Below are 20838 nucleotides of genomic sequence, written 5' to 3'. Positions count from 1 at the left end.
TTCAATCTATCCCTTTCATTGGGTATTGTCCCTTCAGCCTTCAAGCATGCTCTTGTCTCTCCTATCCTTAAAAAACCTACCCTTGATCATAATTCTCTCGTTAACTAACAACCCATTTCTCTCCTCACTTTTGCCTCCAAACTCATTGAGCGTATTGTCTACAACTGCCTTACTTTCCTCCCACTCCCTGCTTTATCCATTCCAGTCTGCTTCCATCCACTCCACTAAAACTGCTCTCACTAAAGTCTACAATGATCTTCATGCTGACAAATCTAAAGGCTACTACATTCTATTTATTCTTCTTGACCTTTCTGCTGATTTTGACACTGTTGACCACCCCCTCCTCCAAATCCTTCACTCCCCTGGTCTGCGTGATACTGCTCTATCTTGGCTATCTTCCTACCTCTCTGACCACTCCTTCTCTGTCTCTTGTCATGACTCCACCTCCCCTGCACTTCCACTGTCAGTAGGTATCCCCCAAGGCTCTGTTCTTGGTCCTCTCCTTTTCTCTCTCTATTCGTCATCATTGGTGACCAGCTGTGTCACCCCAGTTTGTCTGCCCCATACCTTTAGAATGTTAGCTCTAACAGGCAATGCCCTCTCTCCTCGTGCTTTTCTTAGAATATATCTCTGCTACTGTTATAATTGCATCAGTGTCCACTGTTGCAACTGTTTTATTTTTATTCACCATGTACTTGTCCTCATTTGCATTTGTACTGTAAATCACAATATTTCTTCTATTGTTCTTTGCTCAGCTATGTATAGTCAGACGCTGCGGAACCCTTGTGGCGCCATATAAATAAACGATGATAATAATAATAATAATACTAATAAAATGATGGGTCTGCTGAAATGCAAGGTCAGATTCTTAGAGGTGAATATTGTTATGGTACTACAACAAGCTTGATGGAGCAGCAAATTCTGGGCAAGTAATAATGTGCCCCCCTATTGGTGTGGCAGTTAGTGCTAATTACAGTTCAGGGGGAGACTCATGACACAAGTGTCCGCATCTGCAGAATGTCAAGAGACAGATATTGAATTCCGCTCAATACATTAGGAAAAAAAAGGAGGAATACCCGGCTCTCGAGTCCCCACACTGTACGGCAGGAGCCGAAGAGTGTACCTGCTCATTGCTGCCGTTCGGGGGATGAAGAGGTAGACCCAGTGCTCCAGTCTCCGCGTAAACACTGTGCGGCAGGAACCAGATAGAGTATCCACTCACTGCAGCCATGTGAGAGATGGAGCCATGGCTAGAATCCCTTGTTGCCTGAAGCACCCCGCTGAGGCGCAGAGAGATGGGCTGGCGTGTGGCACACAAGACAGGGCACATGTAGACAGACAACTTGGGGATCCTGTGTGACGTCAGCGTAGCTCGTCTGTGTCAGTCACATGATCTTCCCATCAAGTGGTATGTCCAGAATCAGCATCTATCTGCAAGGTCTAATTGAGAGTGCATTTGCTTAGAGGACTCTGAGTCTGCAAGTGCTGGGTGGCAGGGCGTCTCTTGCTGGGTGGACCACCCAGAAATTTATGCCTGTTCTCTGTCTGTCTCTCTCTCATCTACGCTCATCACATTACTATATTCTTACTCTATGGTCACTGGGATAGTAAAGGGTACTTGTGTATTATCACGGTGCCCACTTTCCCTACGTACTTTAACTTAGTGAAATCGCATCGCATGGTCATAGAACGTTATGCGATGCGATTTCACTAAGTTACCCTTCCCGCTCCGTGTTATTCCCGCCCCCTGTCCCATCTTGTCAGAAATTCACTCTGAGGTGATTTTGTGTGGTGATAAGACGTGTTTTCCAGAGCTAGAGTGATTTATAGTAGTTTCAGTGAATTTTGCTTCATTTCGACTGATTCCTGTGTGATGGCAGCATCTTCATCAGTGAGCCTGTTCACGCTCCCGAAGAATGAGGAGGACGGGGTTGGTTTTTTACAGGAGCGTCACCTGCTGCCAGTGACAGCGACGTGCAGTAATGGGCACCCCATGAGGTTGTCTGTTAAGGAGTGCATGTGGAGGTGCCACAAAGACATGCCGTCAAAAGGTGAGCCTGAGAGCGGCCCATTTCTTCCTGGGGTACCGCTTGCCTTTTGTGAAGCTGGTGAGGTTAATTTACACGTGGTCAGAGGAGATAACCTCAATTGACTTGAGGCATCCACAGTGGACTTGCTGGCACAGCCGCAGCGCCGCATTGGAGGCCCTGGACAGATCGTAGAGGTAGATCAAAGCCTTTTTGTCAAAAGGAAGAGTAACGTGGGTAGAGTTTTACCTCAGCAATGGGTGTTTGGAGGGATATCCCGGGAAACGGGACAGTGTTTTATCACTGCAGTGCCACAACAGGATGTCAGCACCCTCATTAACAGCCACATAGAGCCAGGGACCACTATTTATAGTGATTGCTGGCGTGCTTACAGCACGGACGAATTGGAACGGGCAGGATACCACCATGCCCGTGTTAACCACAAGTAAAAATTTCATGGATCCCGAAAGTGGTGTCCACACCCAAACAATTGAGAGACTTTGGGGTTCAGCTAAATGGAGGAACAAGCGCCAACGTGGTACAGCTTGCCACCATTTGGATTCATATTTGCAAGAATTTATTTGGAGAAAATGCTTGGCTTGGAATCATGCATGCACTGACTTTGCTCCCAAAAGCTGATTGACTTTTTAATTAATCTTATGTTACTATAATTGTTCTTGAATCATTGTCACTTTTATTTTTGATTAATGTTGCTATGAATTGTTATATGAATTATTACACGTTCCGCCGCCGCTCACCACTCTTCGGGATGACGTGGATACTGTGGGTGACGCAAACCAATGGCAGATGTCATTGCATCACATGTCATACTAAGCATCCATCACATCTCATGCCATGGGTGCGCTGCATCGCATCTCATCTCATTTGGTGCCATGCGATATTTCATTGTATAAGCACTCCTGTGAACCATGGGTGCTTATACAATGAAATATTGCATCTCATCTCATTACATGAGATCCTATGCAATATTTCATTGTATAAGCACTCCTGTGAAGTTAACATGGATATCGCATCGCATACATCGCACAGCACTATACACGGTATGCGATGGGATTTCCCTACGCAGAATAGCCCACTAAGCTATTTGCATACTGGGTGCCATGATAATACACAAGTACCTAGTAAAGTATAAACAAGTCGGATTTTTAATTGTTGTTTTTTTAAACCTGAAACACCCTTTGACTGTTTTCCATGTCGACTTTTTGACCATGTTGACCTAATGCATGCTGACCTTTTTCATGTGTCAAACTGTTGACTGTTGACCAATAGTGGTTGACCTTTTGACTGTCGGCCTAGACCAGGCATGTCCAAAGTCAGGCCCGGGGGGCCAATTGCGGCCCGTGCTGTCATTTCAAGCGGCCCGCAGCCTCCAGCTGGAAGCGGGCAGAGCATCAGATGTGGGAAGCACAGCACAGGACACTAAAGGTGGGGCCCCGGCGAGCACGCCTTTACCTTGCTGTCTGCTGCAGTGAGAAGGTGCCGGCCACCACAGTCAGATGTGTTTGGCGTCCTACCCCTACTGCTGCAATCATATATCACCCTACTCCACAATCACAGTGACAGCAGTGTTTGGGGAGGGGGGCAGCAAGGGGGAAGCTTGCTCCCGTAACATGCAGAGTGGAGGAGGGCAGCAGCGGGAGCCCAAGCATCTCCTGTCCTTGCAGTGCCTGCTTTGCCTCTCCTTCCTCTGGCTCACGCAAGGGGCTGGGAAACATACAGAGAAGGGAGGGGGCAGAGTGGGGGACATACAGTGAAGGAGGGTCAGGCTGGGGGACATACAGTGAATTGAGGCAGTGATGGCCATTCAGAGAAAGGGGAGCAGGGGCAGGCTGGGGGACATACAGTGATTGGGGGCAGAGTGGGGTACATAGTGAATGGGGGTCATACAGTGAATGGGAGTCATAGGAAGGAGGGTCAGGCTTGGGGACATATAATGAATGGAGGCACTGATGGACATTAAGAGAAGGGGGGCAGACTGGGGGACAGAGTGAATGGGTGCAGAGTGGGGAACATACAGTGAATGGGGGACATACAGTGAAGGAGAGACAGGCTGGGGGACATACAGTGAATGGAGGCAGGCTGGGGGAAATACAGTGAATGGGCAGGCTGGGGGACAAAGAGTGAATGGGGGCAGAGTGGAGGACCATTCTGATGTGATCAATGATTCAAAGAATGTCAGGCTGAATGGTCGGCCCCCACACATTTACACTTCACCAAATCTGGCCCTCGTCGCAAATAGTTTGGACACCCCTGGCCTAGACACTCTCGACCTAATGACCGCATGCCCTGTTACAGTAACTGAAGAATCCGTAATCGGCCATAAAGTTGCAGCACAATGGCAATACATGATGAATTGCCTTCATCAAACCAAGAGTCAGTATCACAGGATCCCAATGAAAATTCTCCAAGCATCAATGTACTAAATATATGATTCCGCCAGGAAATACAGGGCAAAATTCTAAGGAAAATATAATAAATGTAATAAGACAAAAGGCCACGCAACATATAAATATACCCTGCGCATACAAAAAGCAATACATGTCATACAGAGTGACCTTTCCACACTGACCTTCAGAAGATTTCTGGCATCAAATGACTCCCTTTCTCTTTGACCAGGCCTTCCCAGAGATATGGTGCTTCTGTCTTCAGCTGAAAGAATAAGACAAATAACAAAGCATTTATATAGCATTTCAATGGTAGGACAATGAAAAACAACACTTTGATCCAGGTAACTGCTGCTTATTAATGGCTATACATTGAAAAAATAAAGCAAAGCACAAAAGAGACAATATATGGTACTCTTTACCTAGAACGGCGCCCGCGATCAGAATCGCGGGCGTCGGGGGTAAAAAATCGCGGGCATCGCGGGTAAATCGCGGGTACATCAAAATCGGGTACCCGCGATGACCGCGATTTTCCCATAGGGAACAATGTTAAAAAGCCGGCGTGGAGTTGAGAATAGAATAGTGTGGCGAGCGCAGCGAGCCACCGAGCCCGAAGCGTGGCGAGCGCAGCGAGCCCCGCGAGGGGACGCGGATACCTTCACAGGTAAACGCGTCCCTTCGCGGGCTTCACAGGTGTCCGCGTCGCCACGGACACCTGTGAAGTCCGCGAGGGGATGCGTATAACTGTGAAGGTATCCGCGGGGCTCGCTGCGCTCGCCACGCTTCGGGCTCGGTGGCTCGCTGCGCTCGCCACACTATTCTATTCTCAACTCCACGCCGACGTGGATAGTAGGGCATGAAAAGGTCGGAGGACGCGTACCGCTGCGCTCGCCACGCTTCGGGTTGGCGTGGATCGTGGGGTGGCGTACAAAAATTGGGGGGACATTTAAGGGTTAATTGTGCCTATTTGGGCTCTGTAGCCCATTTAACATTGATTCCTATGGGAAAATCGCGGGCATTGAGGCATTGAATGCAAAATCGCGGTCAATTAGGCTTTTTAACATTGTTCCCTATGGGAAAATCGCGGTGATCGCGGGCATCGCGTCGCGGCCGTTTATGTACTGCCCGCGATGTCGCGATCACCGCGATGGGCGCCGTTCTAGGTAAAGAGTACCCAATATATACACACACACATTCATAAAAGTAATCATGCTTGTTAATTGTCTGAGCACCATTAAGCCTCTACATTTTTTATGAATTAATCTTAAAGAATACATCATGAATACATTACAACTACATAACAGATCTTTATTGTAATGATCCTGCAGGTATTCTTTAGAACATAATGCAGAATACAATGAGGATGTCTTCTTGGTATCAGCTGCAACAAAGCATTCATCATACTAACAGCACTTCTGATTAGCACACAGTGGTGGGATGCTTGTTATTACTGGAGGTTGTCTCTTTTGCTCTAAATGGCCTGAAAATCCAAAGCACAGAAATAGCAAAACAGTGTAATATATAATGTGGAAATTAGATATGCAAACAAACATATTCAAATTATATTATTTGATTTCATTATATTGTTATTGCGTCATTCAGTCCATGGTGCAAATGAGCTTTATCAGTGCAGTCTTTCCATTTAGTATATTAACCCCTTCCTGACAGAGCCAGTTTTTGCGTTCCTGACAGAGCCCTTTTTTTCAAATCTGACATGGATCACTTAAGTGGGGATAACTTTTTTTTGCTTTTACTTATCCCAGTGATTTTGAGATTGTTTTTTCGTGACACATTGTACTTCAAATTAGTGGTAAATTTGGGTCGATACAGTCTGTGTTTTTTTGTGAAAAATACCAAAATGTCGTAAAAAAATGGAAAATTTAGCAATTTGCAAAATGTTAAATTTTCTGCTTGTGAGACAAATAATCATACCACTCAAAATAGTTAATAACTAACATAGACCATATGTCTACTTTATGTTTCCATCATTATTTCAACTTCCTTTTAATTTTTTTGGACACTAGGAGGCTTACAATATGAATAGCAAATTCTCAAATTTTCAAGAAAATTTCAAACACTGATTTTTTTAGGGACCAGTTCAGTTCTGATGTGACTTTGAGGGACTTGTATGTGAGACACCCCCATAAATGATACCATTTCAAAAACTGCACCCCTCACAGTATTCAAAACAGCATTTTGGAAGTTTGTTAACCCTTTAGGTGTTTCACAGGAATTAAAACAAAGTGTAGGTGAAGTATCAAAATTTCATTTTTTTTGCAGATTTGCAATTTTAATACATTTTTCTAAGGAACACAGTACATTTTACTAGAGAAATGTGACTAAAAATTCATTCCCCCAATTCTTTGGTTTTCATAAATATCCTATATGTGGCCCTAGTGTGCACGTTGACCAAACCACAGGCTTCATAATAGAAGGAGCACCTACTTGATTTTGGAGCCTCCTTTTTATGAGATTATTTTTTAGACACCATGTAGGTTTCTAGGCACCATAAGATGCTAAAATTTAGGACCCCCCCCACAAGTGACCCCATTTTGCAAACTACACCCCTCAGGGAATTCATCTAGGGGTATAGTGTACATTTCAAACCCCCAGGGGTTTCACCAATTGTGGTACAACTGGGCAGTGAAAATTAAAAATTACATTTTTTACACAAAAATGCAGTTCTGGCTCAAAATTTTTCATTTTCAGAAGGTATGAAGGAGAAAAAGCACCCCAAAATCTGTGCCCCAATTTCTCCCGAGTACGGCAATGCCTCACATGTGACCAAAAAATACCATTTGGGTGCATGGCAGGACTCAGAAAGGAAGGAGTGATTTTTGGATTTTGCAGCTCAGATTCTGGTGGAATGTTGGTGGGTGCTATGTTGCATTAGCAAGACCCCCCAAGCACCAATACAGTGGAACCCCCCCACAAGTGACCCCATTTTGCAAACTACACCCCTCAGGGAATTCATCTAGGGGTATAGTGTACATTTCAAACCCCCAGGGGTTTCACCAATTTTTATACAACTGGGCAGTGAAAATGAAAAATTACATTTTTTTTACACAAAAATGCAGTTCTGGCTCAAAATTTTTCATTTTCAGAAGGTATGAAGGAGAAAAAGCACCCCAAAATCTGTGCCCCAATTTCTCCCGAGTATGGCAATGCCTCATATGTGACCAAAAAATACCAGTTGGGTGCATGGCAGGACTCAGAAAGGAAGGAGTGATTTTTGGTGGTGGAATGTTGGTGGGTGCTATGTCGCATTAGCAAGACCCCCAAAGCACCAATACAGTGGAACCCCCCCACAAGTGACCCCATTTTGCAAACTACACCCCTCAGGGAATTCATCTAGGGGTATAGTGTACATTTCAAACCCCCAGGGGTTTCACCAATTTTGATACAACTGGGCAGTGAAAATGAAAAATTACATTTTTTTACACAAAAATGCAGTTCTGGCTCAAAATTTTTCATTTTCAGAAGGTATGAAGGAGAAAAAGCACCCCAAAATCTGTGCCCCAATTTCTCCCGAGTACGGCAATGCCTCACATGTGACCAAAAAATACCATTTGGGCGCATGGCAGGACTCAGAAGGGAAGGAGTGATTTTTGGATTTTGCAGCTCAGATTCTGGTGGAATTTTAGTGGGTGCTATGTCGCATTAGCAAGACCCCCCAAGCACCAATACAGTGGAACCCCCCCACAAGTGACCCCATTTTGCAAACTACACCCCTCAGGGAATTCATCTAGGGGTATAGTGTACATTTCAAACCCCCAGGGGTTTCACCCATTTTGATACAACTGGGCTGTGCAAATGCAAAATTACATTTTTTACACAAAAATGCAGTTCTGGCTCAAAATTTTTCATTTTCACAAGGAATGAAGGAGACAAAGCACCCCAAAATCTGTGCCCCAATTTCTCCCGAGTACGGCAATGCCTCACATGTGACCAAAAAATACCATTTGGGTGCATGGCAGGACTCAGAAAGGAAGGAGTGATTTTTGGATTTTGCAGCTCAGATTCTGGTGGAATGTTGGTGGGTGCTATGTTGCATTAGCAAGACCCCCCAAGCACCAATACAGTGGAACCCCCCCACAAGTGACCCCATTTTGCAAACTACACCCCTCAGGGAATTCATCTAGGGGTATAGTGTACATTTCAAACCCCCAGGGGTTTCACCAATTTTGATACAACTGGGCAGTGAAAATGAAAAATTACATTTTTTTACACAAAAATGCAGTTCTGGCTCAAAATTTTTCATTTTCAGAAGGTATGAAGGAGAAAAAGCACCCCAAAATCTGTGCCCCAATTTCTCCCGAGTACGGCAATGCCTCATGTGTGACCAAAAAGTGTCAGGACTCAGAAGGGAAGGAGTGATATTTGGATTTTGCAGCACAAATTCTGGTGGAATGTTGGTGGGTGCTATGTCGCATTAGCAAGACCCCCAAAGCACCAATACAGTAGAACCCCCCCCACAAGTGACCCCATTTTGCAAACTACACCCCTCAGGGAATTCATCTAGGGGTATAGTGTACATTTCAAACCCCCAGGGGTTTCACCAATTTTGATACAACTGGGCAGTGAAAATGAAAAATTACATTTTTTTACACAAAAATGCAGTTCTGGCTCAAAATTTTTCATTTTCAGAAGGTATGAAGGAGAAAAAGCACCCCAAAATCTGTGCCCCAATTTCTCCCGAGTACGGCAATGCCTCACATGTGACCAAAAAATACCAGTTGGGTGCATGGCAGGACTCAGAAGGGAAGGAGTGATTTTTGGATTTTGCAGCTCAGATTCTGGTGGAATGAATGGTGGGTGCTATGTGGCATTAGCAAGACCCCCGAAGCACGGTGAAATGATGAACCTTAAAATCCATAGATGTGTGGTATATTTTAAAACACTCCTTTATACATAGGCCGGGTTTGTCGGGGCAAGTGTCACACTGGAAAATAGTTTGCTTTCTTATTCCCTTTTTATAGCAAACTTTGCACCTTTTTTGTGTCCTGCCCTTTTTTCCAGTGGAGGGGATTTCATCAGGAAAATGCTGCCCTGGTACAATACGGGGGCCAGTACTAGAAGTACTGGGGCCCTCTGCCTGCTGGTTCCCAAATACTAGGCCCTTTATGACTTCCTCTTGAAAGTGCATAAATGTCCCCCTCTGGCCGGTAGAACGGAATAGCACGTAAGCGTTATACAGTGCCATCTGGATGATATACACGGCCAGCTTCTTGTATCAGATTTTTGTTTTCCGCAGGGCACTGTACGGCTTCAGTACCTGATCTGAAAGATCCACTCCGCCCATGTACCTATTGTAATCCAGGATACAATTAGGTTTTGAGGTGTGGGTACTGGTACCTCGTACAGGGACGGAGGTGGTACTGTCTCCGTGAATTGTTGTCAGTATAAGGACATCCCTCTTGTTCTTATATTTAACCAACAACATATTTTCGGTGCATATTCCCCTGCTTTCACCCCTTCTCATTACTTGGGCAATGTGCGTTTTTGGGAGGCCTCTTTGGTTCTTGCGCACAGTACCGCAAGCTGCTGTACCTCTTGAACCAAGGGCCTTAAACAGGGGGATGCTGGTGTAAAAGTTATCCACATAGAGGTGATAACCTTTATCCAGGAAGGGGTGCACTAAATCCCAGACAATTTTTCCACTAACACCTACGAGGGAGGGGGGGCATTCTGGCGGTTCAATTCTTGAATCCTTCCCTTCATATACCCTAAACCTGTGGGTGTACCCTGAGGTGCTTTCACACAGCTTATACATTTTTATGCCATACCTTGCCCTCTTACTGGGAAGGTACTGGCGGAATTTAACCCTTCCTTTAAAATGTATAAGGGACTCGTCTATGCAAATGAATTTATCTGGGATGTACATCTCTTCAAATTTGGCACTGAAATGATCAATGACCGGCCTGACTTTGAATAGCCGGTCAAAGGTGGGATCATCTCTGGGTGGGCACTGTGCATTATCGTTGTAATGCAAAAATTTAAGGATCGTCTCAAATCGAGCCCGGGGCATGGCCATACGGTAAAATGGGGTGCTGTACAGAACATCTGTACTCCAATATTGCCTAATTTCTGGCTTTTTTACTATGCCCATATGAAACACCAGACCCCAAAACGTCATCATCTCTACTGCATCTACAGGGGTCCACCTAGCAAATGATGACGTGGGGTTTTGAGCAATAAACTGCTGGGCATATAAATTAGTTTGGTCCACCATTAAATTTATAAAATCATCAGAGAAAAATAATTTGAAAAAGTCAATTTCTCTGAGACCTGTGGAATCAAATTGGATTCCTGGCATGGCCAAAAACTCAGGAACCTGGGGCTCAAAATTGTCTGGTGGTGGGGTCCATACGAGATCAATTATTGGGGGGGGGGGGTCTCAGCTGCTCTACGGGGGCGTCTTTGAGGGGGTCCCTCATAACTAGAGGAGGAAGAGGAGCTTAAGACGAAGCCTTCAAATTCCCCGCTTGCATCACTGGCTGTGTCAGAGTCAGAGGCAAGCATGGCATATGCCTCCTCCGCTGAATACATTCTTCTGGATGACTGGGATGACATTTGGGATGACATTTGGGATGACATTTGGGATGACATTTTTATTTTTGTGTTACTGGTAGTGAAATGTTTCAACACGTGTATAGTGTAGGGGGGGTACAAACTTTATTTCAACCCGGGGGGTATGTAGTGTGTAGTGTGTATGTAGTGCAGAAAAAAAAAAATACTTTATACAAAAAAAAAATTAAAGGGGTTAAAAAAAAAAAAATTGAAGGGGTTAAAAAAAAAAAAATTGAAGGGGTTAAAAAAAAAAAAAGGTCCTGCGCCAAAAATTGAGCACAGATGTTGGTCAGTAACGTCCGTCACTGAACAGCGCTCAAAGGCAACAGGAATTTGATAAAAAAAAAAAAATCAACCCTGTGCCGAAAAAGCTGATCAGTGATGTACGTCACTGATCAGCGCACAGTGGCCACAGGACACCCACAAAATCACAGTGTGTGTAAAAAAAAAATTAAAAAAAGACCCCACAGCAGCCTCAAAAAAAAAAAAAGGTGATCAGTGATGCGACACTGATTACCAGTGAGGGGCAGCAGGTGCACAACCTTTGGTGCAACTGACAGTGCAACTGGCAGCAACTGGCAGGTATATATAAAAAAAAAAAAACCTCTGCACCCCCAAAAAGTTGCTGATCACCTCAGATATAGTGATCAGCACAAAAGGCGGGGGCAGCAGACACAAAATTTAGCACTCTCTATCACTCTCTGTCACTATCTCTCTCTATCTCTCTATCTCTCACTATCTATCACTCTATGACACTGCAGCAGCAGCACTGACAGTTATATATATGAAAAATAACCCCTGCACCCCCAAAAAGTTGCTGGGGGTGCACAAAATGGGGGCAGCAGACACAAAATATAGCAGTCTCTATCACTCTCTGTCACTATCTCTCTCTATCTCTCTATCTCTCTATCTCTCACTATCTATCACTCTATAACACTGCAGCAGCAGCACTGACAGGTATATATATATATAAAAAAAACCCTGCGCCCCCAAAAAGTTGCTGATCAGTTAATTTATACTGATCAGCACAAAAGGGGGGGCAGCAGTCAGTTATATAAAAAATATATAGCACAATCTGTCACTATCTCTCTATCTCTCTATCTCTCTATCTATAACTATATCACACTGCAGCAGCACAAAATATAGCACTCTCTGACACTATCTCTCTCTATCTCTCTCTATCTATCTCTCTCTATCTAACGCTATTACACTGCAGCAGCACAAGTTCACAATACAGGAAGTCACAAGTAGTAACAGGATCCAGGAAGCATCCAGCACACTACAAGCAGTGATGAAGCAGTGATCAGGTAAGTATTTTGCTCAGTTCAGGTCAGTATACCGCGGCAGCTAGGCACGGTGACCGCACTGCACGCAATTCCAGACCGGAATGGCGTCTGCAGTGCAGTCACCGTTAGTTTAAATCACCCTCCTTGGCTGTGATTGGTCCGTCGGTCCGACGAACCAATCACGGCCTTTGGGGGCGGGCGGGGTGAGGTGGGGTGACACCAGTGTCACCCTTACACCCCGCGGTGATTGGTGCTGTACTTTACAGCACCAATCACCTCCGATCGCGTGTCACCGGCGAACGTTATTCGCCGGTGACACAGAAAACGCTGTGAATGGCTGTTCACACTGAACAGCCAATCACAGCGATCGCCGACGGGGGGGCGGCATCGCAGCCCCCCCTGGGCATGCAGGGACATGTCTGCTGTCAGGGACAGCAGACATGTTGAAACTGTCACCGCGTCTATAGACGCGGTGACAGTTACAAGCCATGACGCACATTTACGCCATGTGTCGGGAAGTACTTCCCGACCATGACGTAAATGTACGTCAAATGTCGGGAAGGGGTTAAGTCTTCTAATTGGACCCTATATATATATGCAGTGTAGATGCCCGGCACTCCTATGCCGACAGGAGGCAGCCTAGTTATTTGGCCCGGGTACCTGCCTAGGAGGTGTATACCCCCTGTGTATATACCATAGGGAAGGAAGGCGTCACTCCGGGGCTGTTACAGTGAAAATTTATTTAATGGTGCGTGCCTACGCCATTTATATATCATTTTGGTACTTATGTAATATCTGGGCTCCCGTTTTTCTTATGAGACTGCGTCCCCTCGCCACGCTTCGGGCACGGTGGCTCGCTGCGCTCGCCACACTATATAAAATCAACTCCATGCGTAGTTGGATAGTAGGGGTATGAAAAAATGGGGTGCATTTAACATGGGAGCCCAGATAATACATAAGTACCCTCAATGGTACACCATCCCCCAATTTTTTAGCTCCTAAAGTGGGATTTATCAAGGTAGTCACACTTTAGGCAGGCACCGCTATTGCCACAATGCTAACTATTGTCACAATGTTCCAGGCCCTGAAGAGCCTGAAAGATTGGTGAATGGTGTACCATTGGTTATGTTGAAATAAATGGAGAATGCCTTATTTTCCCCTTCCTGTAGATACATATACAAAAGAGGGCTGATTGAAAAGTAATGAGGCTGCCTCTGTTTTTCTATCCCATAGGTAGACGTGGCAACACTATGTTGGTTATTGTGAAGCACCGATGTACTAAACTTGTGTGTGGACTGTCATGGTTGTCTTTGTTTGGTCAGAGCGAATGGAAGATTTTCATAAGTTTCATCATGGCATATATATATATATATATATATATATATATAGGCAGCACTCCAGGACTTGTGGAGCAGAATTACCTTGTGACCAATGCTTTATTGCCAACGGATGTTTTGGGCATTTACACATGTACATAAATCTCTACATTTGCTTGTATAACTTAGAAGGCCCATTGTGCTCATCATACCTGTATATGGGGCTTACTGACACTCAATTCTCTGGTAGCGAGCAAAAACAAGTTAAGCCCTAATTCCAGGTGCAATGGTGACCCTGATCTCCCGATTGACCTAATCTCTAGCACGTTACTCTAATTAAAACCATGTGCACTTCCCACCTGATTTATTCTCCACCTTTGAGTTCTCACTAATGCCCCTTTCAGACCACACATACTACTCGGTATTTTTCTGTTTTTTTACCGTTTCAAAGCGGGAATATGTGCGGTCTGAAATGTCCACAGTGAATTTACCATTTGGTGACGGTAAAAAAGCAGAGTCCTACCCATTTCAGACCCGCTCATTTCATATGCAGGGCGGGGACCCACTCATTAAATATTCACTTCGCTGGGTCCCTCTCATTAGATATGCACAGAGCGGGACCAGTGGCACACGATGTAAATACCGGCTTATAGTGCGGTCTGAAAGGGGCTTGAAAGTGCTTTAAGAAATGTTTCAAAACCCAGGTCAAAGCAGGTTTTGTGGTGTGAAAGCAGCATAAGTGTGCGGTACAGGGAGTAAATTGTAGAAGGAATACAATGTAACAGGCTTTGAAGGACCATTTGCACATGCTGAGGCAAAGTTATCAGCCGAGTTAGTAGCTTTCTGGTTCATTTAAATGTCTCTTAAAGTGGAAATAATAAATATTAGCTTTTACAACTGACTGACTTATGTCCACTGACTATTGTGTCTAGAGGGAAGATCAAGTGTTAGAATAGAAATGTCAAAGTACTGTGAGTTCTCCACTCCCATTTAGCAAGTACAGTTGCAGAGCAGGCTGTTCAGTGATGGGGCTGTGGAGAATTCCCAGTGTGCCACAGATAATGCAGTTAAATGCCACATTGGTCAGACTTAATATGCTGTGTAAATATGTATATATAGGATAGATATATCAGATTCTTACCTGATAATATGTTTTCCTCTACTCCACCATGGCAGCCATTACATATGGGTTTTTCCCTGATTGGGTAGCTTTGGAAAGGAAAAAAAGACTCCTCCTGTATAAAAGGCTCCTCCTCCTTCCTGCTTGCGTCTTTGTTTCTAGCTCTCAAACACAAACAGTTAGTTGCACAGAAAATACAGGGTCGGGAACTATGCTGCCATGGTGGAGTAGAGGAAAACATATTATCAGGTAAGAATCTGATATTTCCTCTACCTCCCCCATGGCAGCCATTACATATGGGTAATACCCAAGCAGTTCCACGTTTCAGGGCTGGGCAAACCAAATTATAACATAACTTTACATGATGATTTCTCCTTCTCTTTTTTTTTTTTATAATTTTAAATTTTTTTTTTTTTTTGTGTTTTTTTTTTTTTTTATCTTATATCACTGCAGACAATACCTTGTGTCCAAATTTTGCGTCCGCTGACGCCATCACATCCAGCCTATAATGTTTAGCGAAAGTGTGCACCGAAGCCCACCCTGCCGCCTTACACAGTTCTAGTATGGATGCTTCACCCTTTTCCGCCCATGAAGTTGCCATCGCTCGGGTTGAATGCGCCTTCAACCCTTTGGGTGGTTCTGCTTCCATCACTTTATAGGCTTCTAGAATACAACATCGAATCCATCGAGCAATTGTCATTTTTGACGCCTTCTGCCCTTTGTTTTTACCCTCTGTGAGTATGAATAGGTTTTTCTCTTTTCTGATTTCTTCCGTTCTTCGTTTATATATTGTCAGTGCCCTTACTACATCAAGTTTGTTCAATCGCGCTTCCTTATCGTTTTTCGGATTGCCACAAAACGACGGGAGTATAATCTCCTGATTTACGTGAAAGTTCGATACTACCTTGGGCAAGAATTGTGGATTCGTTCGTAATACTATTTTGTCTTGAAACTCATTCATGAATGGCTCCTCTGACCACAGGGCCTGTATCTCTGATACTCTTCTGGCCGACGTTATGGCCACTAGAAAAGCCACTTTCCAGGTAAGTATTTTCAGCGAGACTTCTTGTAATGGTTCAAACGGGTCTTTAGTGAGTGCATTGAGTACTAAGTTCAAGTCCCATGGTGCTAACGGCTGGTGAAACCTTGGCCTAATCTTTTTCGCTGCTTGAAAAAACCTCTGGATATATCTATCCTCTGCTATATTTTTGTCCGGCATTGCTGCCAGTGCTGACACCTGCACCTTCAGAGTGCTAACTGCCAGTCTCTTATCTAGGCCTTCTTGTAGAAAATCTAGTATTACTGGAATCTGTTCCGGGTTTCTATTTTTGTCCCTGCACCATGATGTGTACTTTAGCCATGTTTTGTAATACACCTTCGATGTATTTTTCTTTCTTGCCCTAAGTAACGTTTCCACCACTTTACTAGAGAACCCCTTATTTAGCAATGTCCTGGTTTCAACAACCATGCCTTCAGATTCCAGGCTGATGGCTGATCCTGCTGCACTTTGCCCTGTATTAGCAGATCCGCCCTCCTTGGAAGTTGCACCGGTCCCCCAATCGCCATACGAAGTAGTTGGGGAAACCACGGTCTCCTGGGCCAATTTGGCAAGATTGCGATCACGGTTGCCTTCTCCCTTTGCACCTTTCTTAGGAACCTTGGGATTATTGGGAACGGTGGGAATGCATAGAGAAGTTGCTTCGGCCAGGTTGCTGTTAGCGCGTCCCACTGCTCGGCCTGTGGGTCCTGGAACCTTGAAAAGTACCTCTCTACTTTCCTGTTTTGTCTCGACGCCATAATGTCGACACACGGGTTGCCCCAGTTCTCCACTAGCATTGCAAAGACTTCTCTGTTCAGTCCCCATTCCCCTGATACACACAGGGTCCTGCTTAGGCCGTCCGCCACCTGGTTGTCCTTGCCCGCCAAGTATACTGCTTTTACACTTAGTGTTTGTTCCTCTGCCCAGGTCAGCAGTTTTTCGGCCTCCTGCATCATGCCTACACTGCGTGTTCCTCCTTGTCTGTTTATATATGACACCACCACTTGGTTGTCCGATCTGACCACCAGTTCCTTGTTTTTCAGTATTTCCTGAAAAGCTCTGCATGCACACACGACTGCCCTCATCTCTTTGAGATTCGAATGCATTTTTCTCTCGTCTGTCGACCAGATTCCTTGGGACGCCTGACCCTCGCAGACTGCTCCCCAGCCGGTCCCACTTGCATCCGTCGTGATCACCACCTGGTCGTGCAAATGAAACAGTCTTCCTGCCTGCAGTCTGCTTCTGTCTGACCACCACTTCAGATCTTCTTTCGCCCTTTGTGTTAGCCGAATTCGCTGGGCCAGATCCTTGTTGTTGCCATTCCACTGCGTCCGATAGCACCTCTGCAACTTTCTCGTATGGAACCTTGCCCACTGTAGGGTTTCCAAGGCCGAGGCCATCAGTCCCAGCACCTTCATACATGCTTCTGCTGTAGTCACTGATTTTCCTAGTAAAGGTTTTATTGACTGAATTAATTTTTCCTGTCTTTCTGGCGTTAAAGTGACCCGGAGCGCCTGAGTGTCCAGAATCACTCCCAAGTACTTTATCTTGTTTGACGGTTCTAATTGACTTTTGTTTTTGTTTATCAACCACCCGTGCTTTGTCAAGAATTGTAACACCTCCTCGGTGTGTTTTACTGCCAGTTCCTTTGTTTCTGCCATGATTAGCAAGTCGTCTAAGTACGGCCATATCACTATGCCCTTTTGTCTTAATTTTGCCACCAATACTACTAATACTTTGGTGAATGTCCTTGGTGATGTTGCCAGGCCAAATGGTAGTGCCCTGAACTGGTAACTTATCCCCTGTATAGAAAACCTCAGGTACTTCTGATGGCTGACACAAATGGGCACGTGGAGGTACGCGTCTTTGAGGTCTATAGAGGTCATGTATGCGTCCTTCTTGAGGTCTGGTAATATGCTTCTTACCGACTCCATCCTGAACGTCTTCACTTCCACTAGCTGATTCAGTTTTCTTAGATCCAGTATAGTCCTGAATCCCCCTGACGGTTTTGGAACCACAAAGAACCGCGAATACCAGCCCTCTTTTATTTGTGACTGTGGTGTTTCCACCACCACTTTCTGCTGTATCATCTCTTTTAGGCTGGACAACAAGGCCTCCTCCTCTTTTCATGGTGGCTTACCCCGACTTTTGTATGGCTTGTCTCTTTTCCTCCTCCATTTTTTGGTAGTCTAGTCTAAAAAGACATGATACCTTAGTGTCAAGCGGCCAAGACAGGTATAACAGTCACATTGTGAGCACACTCACCCCCAGTGGTAACTTTGCCAGATAGTACCTCCGTCTGCCGCCGCTTACACACTTCAGCTGGGAGCTCCGTTGGTGGCATAGCTGCCTGGCGTTGCTGCTCATATACTGGCGCGCCGGCCCCCCTCCAATCGGAGCCGGCCGCGTCATCCAGCCGCGCGCTGCGTGCCCGCGTCCATTACTCACTGACACGCATTCCCACGCCGGTGACGCTGACGCGTACGTCGTCATCTTCCGGCGCCTCCGCGCGCGCACGCCTTCTCACCCGCCGCTCCACGTTGCTGCGAGTGTCCTCGACGTCCGCCCGGCTTCACTGTCTGATGGACCCGGACAGATGACCGCTCCCTCAGTCACCTAGGACGCCGCCGCCTGTAGCCGCCCACACCTGAGGACGGCATGCGGCTCGTGAGACCCGGGCCTTCTCAGGTACCCATTCTCCCCTCCATATCCCCGGAAGGAATGAGGGGAGATTTAAGCCAGACTTCACAGGGCAAGCCACCACCTTTCTGCTACCCATGTTTTTTAGGGAAAGGAAAAAAAGACGCAAGCAGGAAGGAGGAGGAGCCTTTTATACAGGAGGAGTCTTTTTTTCCTTTCCAAAGCTACCCAATCAGGGAAAAACCCATATGTAATGGCTGCCATGGGGGAGGTAGAGGAAAGATAGATACCCTATGTAGGTAAGAACCTTTGTCAGTACTTATATGTTAGTTTGGTGCCCACTATAGTTAGTACGCTCATACCCCCACTATCCATGTCGGCATGGAGTTGATTTAATATAGTGTGGCGAGCGCAGTGAGCCCGAAGCGTAGTGAGCTCTGCGAGGGGAGGCGTAAAACTAAGCAAATAGCTTAGTGGGCACCCAACTAACATATAAGTACCCTTTTGTCTGTTTGTTGTTACACCTACACCTTGACAAAGTGGCACTTTGGACCCCGAAACGTCGGAAAACCCACATTTAGCCAATAAAGGCCTGATTGATTTTTTCACAAGTCCTCAGAGTGCCACTGTCTGCTTCTTCTTGTTTGGATACCTATATCTTCCTGAAGGCACCGGGGCAGCTGAACATCAGGGAGAGTACCAGACTGCAACCAGTTATATATATGTACTTGTTTCCTAGAACGGCGATTTTGATTGTATCCATCGGGTCCAAAAAAATCGCGTCGATCGCATCAAATGCAACCAAATCACATGCGATTCGATCGATGCGATTTTTACATCGGAACCAATGTAATATGGTCCCTGAGACCCGATTTTACATTGGGCCCAATGTTAAATGCCCCCCAGACCCCAATTTTCATTGTATACCCACCCTGATGGGTGAAATGCCCCCCCATTGTTAACACCACCCCACAATGAACGCCAACCCGAAGCATGGCGAGCGCAGCCCGCGAGGGGCGGCGGTATGCATCCTCCGACCTTTTCATACCCCCACTATCCACGTAGGCATGGAGTTGATTTTATATAGTGTGGCGAGCGCAGCGAGCCCGAAGCGTGACGAGCACAGCGAGCCCCGCGAGGGGACGCGCATTACTTCACAGGCTCGTCAAGCTTCGGGCTCGGTGGCTCGCCACACTATATGGAGTCAACTCCACGCCGACGTGGATAGTGGGGGTATGAAAAGGTCGGAGGACGCGTACCGCCGCCGCTCGCCACGCTTCAGGTTGGCGTTCATCGTGGGGTGGCATTAACAATGGGGGGGGGGGGCATTTCACATGTAAAATACCCATAAGGGTGGGTATACAATGAAAAATCGGGTCCATTGGCCCATTTAACATTGTTCCCTATGTAATATCGCGTCCATCGCATCGGTCGCATCGCATGCCTTAACTTAAGGCATGCGATGGACGCTATTTTTTAATTGTCGGGGAAAAGGCTAAAAATAGCCCTGAAATCGCGTCGGTCGCGTCCATCGCATACCTTAAGTTAAGGTATGCGATCACCTGCGATGGGCGCCGTGCTAGGAAACAAGTACCTTTGTATATATATATATATAGTATATATGACTTGGTTTTATGTGCTATTTTAGTTTGTGGATTGGTGTCTTTATATGCTACAAACACCTATTGACACTGCATATTATGTTACTCCTATAAAAGTCAATAGCAGACTGAAACGCCTGTCAGGCATGTGAAAATTGTGTTTGTGATCAATAAATAGAATTATTATTTATCTAAAAAGTGCTAGTCTCTGCTATAAGAGCAGGTTTATATTTCCTAAAATAAAACCCAGAAATGGGAAAACTTTGCTCAAGTACAACTTCTTATAATCCATCGCCTTGAGGAGACAAAATGGTTTGTGCAAATATTCAGGAGCAGACTGATCCTCAAAACTGACAATTTCTCATATTTAAAAAAAAAGAAAAGGGGGAGGCAGTTTGACTTACAGTTCCACAGGCCTGATTTATGTCTATTAGGTAATTAACCCTTTAAATGCCAAGCAAATTTGTCAAAATAGGTGTGAAAACATGGCATTACTATTTAAAGTGAGTATTGTTATTTGACCTACTGCAATACTTTTTCTGTGAATTTTTACCAGTAATGTAATAACAATGTTATTTATTGTTCATTCGGAGCACCCTTTGTTCTCTTACCCTTTTATTTTGACGATTTCACATGGATTCTCAGGGTCAGAACTTGAAAGTTGTAATAAACATACGTGTATGCAGGGTGAGGGGAGGGGCCGGAATGGAGCATTTCCAAATTGCTGTCTTACAAGGGGTGATTAACCCACAAACAGTTACTCATAATGTGTTCTTAAAAATATACTATAACTTAATTCTGGAACACAGCATACTACATTATTTCCATTAATCA

General features: G+C 45.3%; 1 protein-coding gene across 2 annotated transcripts in view; it reads right to left on the bottom strand.

Annotated features, from left to right (window-relative positions):
• ASCC1 (activating signal cointegrator 1 complex subunit 1) overlaps window positions 1–20838 on the bottom strand; it is a 266594-nt gene that overhangs the window by 125485 nt on the left and 120271 nt on the right. For both annotated transcript variants that reach the window (XM_083145544.1, XM_083145545.1), the window contains exon 9: window positions 4618–4697. In XM_083145544.1, the coding sequence (XP_083001670.1) occupies window positions 4618–4697 (80 nt within the window). The remainder of the gene's footprint in view (window positions 1–4617; window positions 4698–20838) is intronic.

The sequence above is a fragment of the Crinia signifera genome, chromosome 6, assembly GCF_055691185.1.
Source record: "Crinia signifera chromosome 6, ASM5569118v1, whole genome shotgun sequence".
NCBI lineage: Eukaryota > Metazoa > Chordata > Amphibia > Anura > Myobatrachidae > Crinia > Crinia signifera.
Note: the sequence above shows the minus strand (reverse complement) of the source record. Positions and strands in the feature narration are given on the sequence as shown.